This window comes from Salmo salar, chromosome ssa01, assembly GCF_905237065.1.
Source record: "Salmo salar chromosome ssa01, Ssal_v3.1, whole genome shotgun sequence".
In the NCBI taxonomy this organism is placed as follows: domain Eukaryota; kingdom Metazoa; phylum Chordata; class Actinopteri; order Salmoniformes; family Salmonidae; genus Salmo; species Salmo salar.
In genome coordinates, this window is record NC_059442.1 from 153540566 (window position 1) to 153549264 (window position 8699).

Below are 8699 nucleotides of genomic sequence, written 5' to 3' on the forward strand. Positions count from 1 at the left end.
CTCGGTGTCCGAACAGATAGACTTGTGTGAGCTGGTTCATTTTAAACTTTGAAATCCTTAATTTAATATTTTAAACTTAGAAACATACTGTATCTCTTTTCTTTAGCCACATTAAAAGCAAATCATCCAAAAACACATTTCAGTTCACTGATATCATTTAATCGGGGGGAAAGTAATGCCATGCACCTATAAAGTGTAATTTGAACAAAAGACAACAGCAATGTAAATCCCATTTGTTATTTCAACCATACAAGCTGTAGGATCTTAATTTGATCACTCTTTTGCGCAGCAGGAAATGCATAGGATTTTTGTGATTTACATAAATTCACTGAACACCCACACTAACACATGGTTATATTAATATTATTCCACTTTTCATGTAGCCTCATTTTGACCAGCTAATAGCCTAACCATCGATTAGGCAACATTATGGACTAAACGTCCAAATCCTGTTGCTGCAGGATTATGTTGCTGCGACAATACAGGTCAAATTAAGATCCTATCTGTACAAGCTCAGTACAAGTAACAAAGTGAAATGCATGGAATTATATGTTCAATAGTCTTGCTGGATTTTATACTTCATTCATCTTCCCCACAACAATTATTGTCCTTCATTACCAGTCATTTGTGTTAATCTTAAGTCAATAAAAAGATGTTAACAGAAAGGAAAATACAACAAAGGTCTTCATCCTGTCCACAGGCAGTGAGGTCCTTCCAGGTAGCGGTCCACCTGTGTCCGTCAGAGCGCCCCCTCTGGTCGGAGGACCTGGCATAGGCGCGGCGGCTGCAGCAGCAGAGACGGACGGCCCAGGACCAGACCCAGCGGGAGGAGGAGGCCCAACAGGATGTCCTGAACCCTCCAGAGCTCCAGCAGGACTACGACTTTGCCGTAGCCGAGAGACAGAGACGCTATGAGGAACTGAAGAGGACAGTCGTGGTTGTCGACGCTGAGGGGAATTCTAGGGAGGTACCTGTGGAGGAGGAGGGGTCAGGGGACACACCCTCTTCATCACAGGATCAGTTGGTCAAAGCACGGGGACTATGATCTGTCTCTAAGGACTTATGGGCTAGAATGGATCTTATGGACTGAAATGGGTCTTTTGTTTGTTTTTGTTGTTTAGAGTCTTTAGTCTTATGCATGGGATTATATGCTCAATAGTTTTGCTGGATTTTTATACTTCAGGCATTGTTTTGTAAGTCGCTCTGGATAAGAGCGTCTGCTAAATGACTTAAATGTAAATGTAAATGAAACTGCCAAGTCAACCAATATGATACAATTCTTTGCAAATGTTGAAATATAGCACACAATTTCAATCAATTTTGTAGCAATTTGACATGGATACAAACTAGCTAGACCTTCTCACAGAGAAGAAACGTGTTTTTTCTTTCTGAAATAAATTGATGTTATGGGACACAATTCACATTGTAGTCTCGGGACTATACAGTGTATCACAACAATTGTATTGGTGGAGGCCAGTGGTAAGCAGTGGTCCTTGCTATCTGGGATCGTTGGGAAGTCCCTACCCCTTTGTAGTTTAAATTTTAAAATGTTAAGGTCATGATTAGGTAAATGTTCTGGTTTGGTTAGGGTTTAGGGGGTGTGGACATCCCAAGGATCTCAGATAGCACTATGATAGCATGGTAGCATTTAGTGCCTTTCAGTGGGTTTCAGTTTTTGAAAAGTGCAATAAAATCTCCTTATTGTCTTTATAAAGTTGAAATTACACTTTATGTTCATTACTGATGTGTGTGCTGGTATATGTATATTATATTGGTATTCTTGTAATAAGAATGTGACATATAATAGATCCAATATATGATCTATGTAAATAGATCCAATCTCCTAGAATCCACTTTGGCACCGTGTGACATTTTGACCGAACCCTAAACAGGACATCATGATTCACCTAGGAGCATCACTGATGAACTAAACCAACTCCCAGTCTTATTTGTTTCATGTAGTTGTTTTTATAAGAGTACAAACACGACACAGGGAAACATTTTCCTTATGAGTTTAACCCTTCAGAAGTCCCAACCTTTAAGGCTATTAGACTTCCTTGTTCCCCTCTGTGACTTTTCTGTGTTATCCGCCACTCTTGCGGAGTTTGTGTTTGTGTCCGTCAGATGCATTTCTCCTGTAAGTTCAGTGTCTCGTCTGTAAACGTCACATGTAGAGTCTTGTCTTTTCTGACCGATGGCACCCTGTTCAGAGGTGAAGGGTCAACTGTCCCATCTGTCCTCATTGACATACTGGGGCCTAAAGTGCCCTTTTTGGAATCATTTTGCATCCCCTTCCCCCCTGGTGTCTGTTGGTCCTGTAGCAGGGAGCACTCCACAGCCGGGGGGCTGGGTCTTCCCTCTCCCCCTGTCCCTCTAGACCCCCCCCCGGTCCCCTCCGGCAAGTAAAGAAACGTCTGTGAAGTACTGATGACCTCCCTCAGCTCGCGGGACACCAGTGACGGCGAATCCCGGGATACGATGGACGAATTCGGATGACCTTCACCTCCGCAGTGGAATTGACCCCTGACCCCTGACCCCCGCCCCCGGCAGCCCATACGGCAGAACAGACACTTGATCTTCTCCACCAGCTTCAGCAGGACAGTCTTCCTCAGCAGGATGTAGATCCAGGGATCCAGGATAGGGTTGATGGAGGCAATGCGGATGGCGTGGAGATCTGGGTTCTTCTCTAGGGGAGTTGAATGGGCGTCGAACGCAACCATGGACAGCTGGTTCACAAACACCCGCAGCTGAGGGAGGAAAGAAGGAATAGGGACGGGGTTGGAGGGTTATTGGTTATTCAGTGTATGTTTGAGGATGGTGTACCTTTAAAGCTTCAATAGGTGTGTTCAATAGGATTCCCATATTGAATCCTGTTGTACTATCCTAATTGAATCCTATTGAAGTAGCTTTCCAACCTGCTTATATCTGCACACGTGAATATCATTAGCCTAAACCTACATAGCAGTTATTTGTTATGTTACTGTTGCGTAAGAAAAACATACATAAAGACATGACAAACTATCATGGTTGCTATGAAAGCAAAGCTATTTGACTATGGTGTTGTGATGTTGGCATAAGATGAGCATGGCATGGGCAGTAGAGCGTACTGTAGCTAGCAGCACTAGTATCTGCCCGGCAGACAGTGGCACAGAAGCCTGGGCAGAGAGCTAATGAAAACACAACCCCACACGCAGGTTAATCATCAATCATATGAATGTCTCTGGCTATTGGCTATCACCAAGGTCCAATCAACAACCTATCTCAGACAACGTCAAAGTAAGTGAAGTGAAATAACTGTCAGACACATGGTTAGTTATGACTATACGATAAGATTATATGAGTGACTCCCTGGGATGTTCCTGGAAAATACAGTGGGAGGGAGAACTCTGGTACACTGATTATTGAACAGCATTCTTCTTCAAATTTACATTTCTGCCTTTCAGTTCATGTTTTTGAAGCTTGCAGGGTGAACTGTCTAGTGACTCTGTCCTTAGCTCTCAATCAAAGCATGGGAACGACATTTAGAACTCAATATCTCATTATAGACTACAGGTTCTTCTTCAGACCTTAAGCGCTCAGTTCATATTTTCAGTGTTTTCGAAGCTTGCAGGATGAAATGTACTGTCTCCAGTGGGTATGTGTTTACATGTAACTAACTCCCAAATGTGGCATGGGGACGGTTTATAGAACACTATATATCATTGATCCTTTTCAGTGCCTTGCAGTTAATTTGTTCATTTTCTCTGTGGAGTGTTTTTGAGCTTGCAGGATGTACTGTCTCTAGTCACTGTCCTAACAGTATCCTCTTGTAACTAACATGCAGTGCATGGGGACAGGATGGCTTATAGGACTCTGTACAGAGGACAGAGCTCAGTGGAAATGTTTGACACTGGCCGAGCAGCAGACAGACAGCTCCCATAAGAGTGGATGGACATAACTCGTTTTTGCTCTTACTATGTCCAGTTGATCTTGTCACCATGGGAGAGCTTTTAACTAATAAAATCCATATATGTTTCCCTGTATAACAAGTATACACAGACAGCATAATCTACTGATGACATCTGGAGCCGGGTGAACCAGTTGGACGTAACAATCAGGGATATCGTTCAAGATTGATGTCCAAATTGGACATCTATCCATGTCCAGAGGATGACGCGAAATGCCTCCAAAACCGTCCATATGGGGCAACAGTGAGCGCTATTACCATCAAGAAAGCCTAAAGGGGTAAAAATCCTGTCAATTTGAAGAAAGCCTATGTTCTATCAGTAGGTAAAATAACCATTTTCACCCATGATTTAACTTCTAAAGGGTTCGCTTGTGAAAATCAGGAAATTGTAGCTACATAATTCTAGTCACTGGAGATAGGGGATAACACACGATTACATTTCATAATGCTTTTAAAACAATTACCTGCACTCCAGATTCTCAACTTAACCCTTAAAAACCTCTTAGATGTAAAGCCCCCTGTTTTGTGGACCTGCGTGGTTCTGGTACCGGTTCTGACCATCATTTTCACGTTTAAATCTATATGTGGACACCATAGATCGAAATGGCTTGCATTGAGCGGTAGCCCAGATTCTCATGAACACAGTAGTATGTATTTTCTGCCTGTGTAAAGCAGGATGTGAAATCTGACACCACTTGACGCTGGGATGTCCCGCCTACCATTTCATTCGCTCTTCCAACTGTCCATCAACTCCTGGCTAAACCCCACATCACAGCCACTAACAATACATATGCCTGGAATCCTTACATCTTAACACAGCAGGAGATTGGTTTTATCGCTGTAGCACATTGAGATCATTTTATAGCCAGTAATCTAAAATAATTACTAGATTTTAAACAAAAACCACTTTCTGTTTGTTATAGATCAACATGATTAATGTTAAATGAAAGGTGAGTTCCTAACGAGTTCAGGAAGCCAAGCTAGAGCTCTGTGAGACGTTCGCAGCGATGGGGGCAAACATTTTGATTGAGAGAGACCTTTAGAAAATATGCACATTTTCTCTAACGTTAAACATACAAATATGTATTTTAAGGAAGGTTAAATCTTATAGTTAGTTGCTTTATAAATTGATTATACTATCTTTAGAAAAAATACAACTCATTCCAAGCCTCTTTCTTACCGTTGTTTTAATAATAATACTTTTTTTACCAGAAAAATATGATTTGAACCTTTCTTGGAGTATGCAGCATTACTAGTTATTGTTAATGGCCCTCTCATGATAAATAATTACTTTTGGGGATTACGTAGATTACATTTTCGATTACATTTGGTTACATTTAAGAGGTTTGAAATTTGACATTTGGAGAAATGGAACAATACAGGACCAACAAAAGCCCTTAAAAAATGTACGTTTGGAGCCACTTCTACATTTGACATTTGGAGAACTGAGACTGTGAGAGCTTGTCGGTAACAAAAAAAAAGTTTATCTTAAGGTTGGTCGTAGCTATGTCTGACTTTATGATCACAATTTACACCTGTTGCAAGTCATCCAACCATTATAATAAATGTAAAGCAATATAGGTGTGTGTGGTCAAATAGATGATCATTTTAGCACCGTTTTCATTAGGACAGTGCCATCGCGCTGCTTTGAGACCAACATGGGGACTCATCTTGATAAATAAATCAATGTCAGATTTTAGTTTTTACTAAATCTCTATCTACTATTATTTTCTATAAGTGTCATGATGAAAATAGTCCAAATGTAACACCCTACAGTGGTATTCAAAGTCGGGGAACTGCACTGCCACATTTTTGGGAACTAAGAATTAAGAGAACAGATGATCGTATGCGAAAATATACAAACGTTTTTAAGAATGGTAATGGGAATGTTTAATACATTTTTATTTAGCAAATGTATTTATTGGTTGTCTTAATTTTGATAAGAGCTATTCAAATGTTATGAATTGAATGTTATTTAACCAATTTTAAGGTTCACACTTTTCACAGACGTCAATTCATGGTCTATTCCACATTGGTTCAACGTCATTTGTGGAAACAATGTTGATTCAACCATATGCCCAGTAGGTTGTGTCATTTGACTTGGGGTGTGTTCACTAGAAATTCTAGAGAAAAAAATGGTGTCCCCAGAAATTCTGGCCCCCAAAAATGGGGTCCCTAGTTAGAATGTGGAATATCACCACTACCTTACGCACTTCCCACATAGAAGGGCTTACGCCTAGGTGGTGCAACGGTATACTTCTTAGGACCATTTGCATTTCTCAAGGTGGTATGAGGTGTGGTTATGCACATACGCACATGCGGGTGCACACACGCACGTACACGCACAAAAAGCATGTATTAGCTTGTCTTTCTTATCTTTGTGGTAAATCAGCCCACAGAGGGCTGAAGTATTTGCATAGCCTACCTGTTATCTATTCTCTAAAATTAGATCTTATTAACCCAAGGGCTTCTCTTTCTTATAGTTAGTCCTTATCTTTTTGGTGACTGGCTTCTAAAGAGAAAAGTAACAACAAAAAATCTAATGGTGGAATGAGCTTCCCCCTGAGGCAGAGTCCCTGCCAATCTAAAAAAAAAAAGCGCTGACTGCTGATAACTTCTTTATTGAGAGAAAATGTACTACTGTGATATGTGGTTGTCTCACCTAGCTATCTGAATGCACTAACTGTAAGTCACTCTGGATAAGAGTGTCTGCTAAATGACTAAAATGGAAATGGAAAAGGTAGATGAATCGATAAATTATATTTATTTGTTGTTATTTTTCTCAAAGTAAGGAAATGTTTATTAACGCAAGTGGCCAGAAGTTGACATTAGAGTTAATATTCTGAATAGGCCTAACAACACCTCAGCAGACAACCGGCTGAACAATAACAGCAATAACACTTTAATAACACAATAATTAAACCTATTCAATTCCTTTATTCGATTGGGAGTGCATTTAGGATCTCATTTTGGGCATGTTCCCTCCAATTATCAATGAGTATGCTGATGCGTAAAGGTGTTACAACAAATAATGACATCACACAAACCAGAACGCACTGTGCTTTGCATTAACGTTTGCATTGATTAGGGACGAGACAACCCATACTTGTGTCGTGTCTTTTAATTGCACGGTACAAGGTTATCCATTCCTGCACCGTTCGCACACACAACGAGAGATACAGAAGTGAGAGCGATATGTTGCTCAACTTCAAATCAATCAAACTATTGCAATAATTATTCGGCAAGGCGTCAAATCACTTACCACTAAAGGTATGGAGCAGACGAGAACCACCGCGGAGGTAGCGATGAGCAGAATGACCATCTGGATCTCTGCGCCGGCCATGCGTTGGAAGCTCCGTCTGCGCCTGAGGACAGCTATGCGACCTCCCTGTTCCGTACCCAGCGATGTCCTGCGGATGAACCGCTTGTGCATCATAATCAGCGCCCCGCACACCAGCACGTTGCAGATGACCGTGGTGAGGATGAGTAAAGAGCTCACCCCGGCATACATATAGGAGAAGGCGGCGTGCGTGGTGTCGTTAGTCCGCCAGTCGATGAAGCACCAGGTCTCTGGGAACTGCCTTTTCACCTTACCGAGTCCCATGGCAGGCAGCGCGCAGAACATCACGTTGGAGATGTAGATTCCCGCAAGCGTCAACGCAGCAAGTCTTTGGTCCACGTAATGGTTGTATAAATATGCATGATTTATGGCCAAGTATCTCTCTATGGACATGGCACAGATAATGCTGAGGCCGACCAGAAAGAAGAAGAGAAGGATGAAGCCGGAGTACTGACACAGTGACTCTCCTCCCGGCCACTTCCCTTGCACACGGGTGGCGATGGTGACGGGGCTGGCCAGCAGCGTGCCCAAAAGGTCGGTCACTGCAAGCCCGCACACCAGCGTATAGAAGGTGGTCTCCTTCTGTTCTTTCCGAGACTTTCGGAGCACCACGATGGCGATGACATTCCCCACCACTCCTAAAATAAACATAATCACCGGAATAGTAGGCTCTCGGGGCCCATCTTTTGTCGTGCTGTCATTCATACCTGTCACAATTCTCTCACAATTTCTTTGTGGAATTAAATAGTCACTTCACCAGTGTCCTCCTCTCCCAATCCATTTGCATGTGGTTACCCTTTCCGTAGGTGCGCGCTCTCCAAATCGTTCAATAACACGCAAATCCATACTTCCCCAATTTCCATTATTTTAACTAACCGTTACACACTTGAAAAACAACTCAAACGAATGTCTCCGTGGTTGAATGTACATGCTCCTCTCTTTTGTTAGTCACTAACTTTAGTTTATTTTTACAATCCGAAGTGTTTCTGTCCCAGACGTGCTGCGCACCACGAGGCCCACATAGACATTGACATGGGAAGTTTTTGCTCGGAGCTTGTGTTCAACTCCTCCTTCGTCGCCGCTGCACTCCCTGTACGTTTGAATTAGAAGCTTCACACGGTGGTGTAGCCTAGCACCTTATGCAATGCAGCAGACGTCTCTACGTCAGAAATGTTTTTGAAACCAGGAAACCACACCATGCGTATTTTTTTCCCGTCTACAGGTGACTTCAAATAGGCATAATGCCTAACCGTTAGCACTATTTCATATAGGGGTTATTTTCTAACATTATTGTATTCCAACCATTGGTCTTGATTACTCAGGAGCCCAGTCTTATACAATGGAGCAGTTTTATAAAATGGTTCTTGTTCCTCTTATTTGCATTGCGCACACCAATAATAATCATGTTATAAA

The 8699-nt window shown here is 42.0% G+C and overlaps 2 protein-coding genes across 3 annotated transcripts in view; one reads left to right on the forward strand and one right to left on the reverse strand.

Annotated features, from left to right (window-relative positions):
- Positions 1 to 1118, forward strand: part of ttc33 (tetratricopeptide repeat domain 33) — a 75647-nt gene extending 74529 nt beyond the window's left edge. For both annotated transcript variants that reach the window (XR_001320386.2, XM_014139253.2), the window contains exon 6: positions 938 to 1118. Coding sequence is in view for 1 of the 2 variants with exons in the window: in XM_014139253.2 (XP_013994728.1) it covers positions 938 to 1045 (108 nt within the window). In the remaining variant the exon portion in view is untranslated. The remainder of the gene's footprint in view (positions 1 to 937) is intronic.
- On the reverse strand, positions 138 to 8390 carry LOC106568685 (prostaglandin E2 receptor EP4 subtype). Its single transcript, XM_014139228.2, has 2 exons — positions 7209 to 8390; positions 138 to 2747 (listed from the first exon to the last, which is right to left on the reverse strand). The coding sequence occupies exons 1-2, from the start codon at positions 7989 to 7991 to the stop codon at positions 2121 to 2123; spliced, it is 1410 nt and encodes a 469-aa protein (XP_013994703.1). The 5' UTR covers positions 7992 to 8390; the 3' UTR covers positions 138 to 2120.
- Positions 8391 to 8699: the final 309 nt, after the last annotated feature.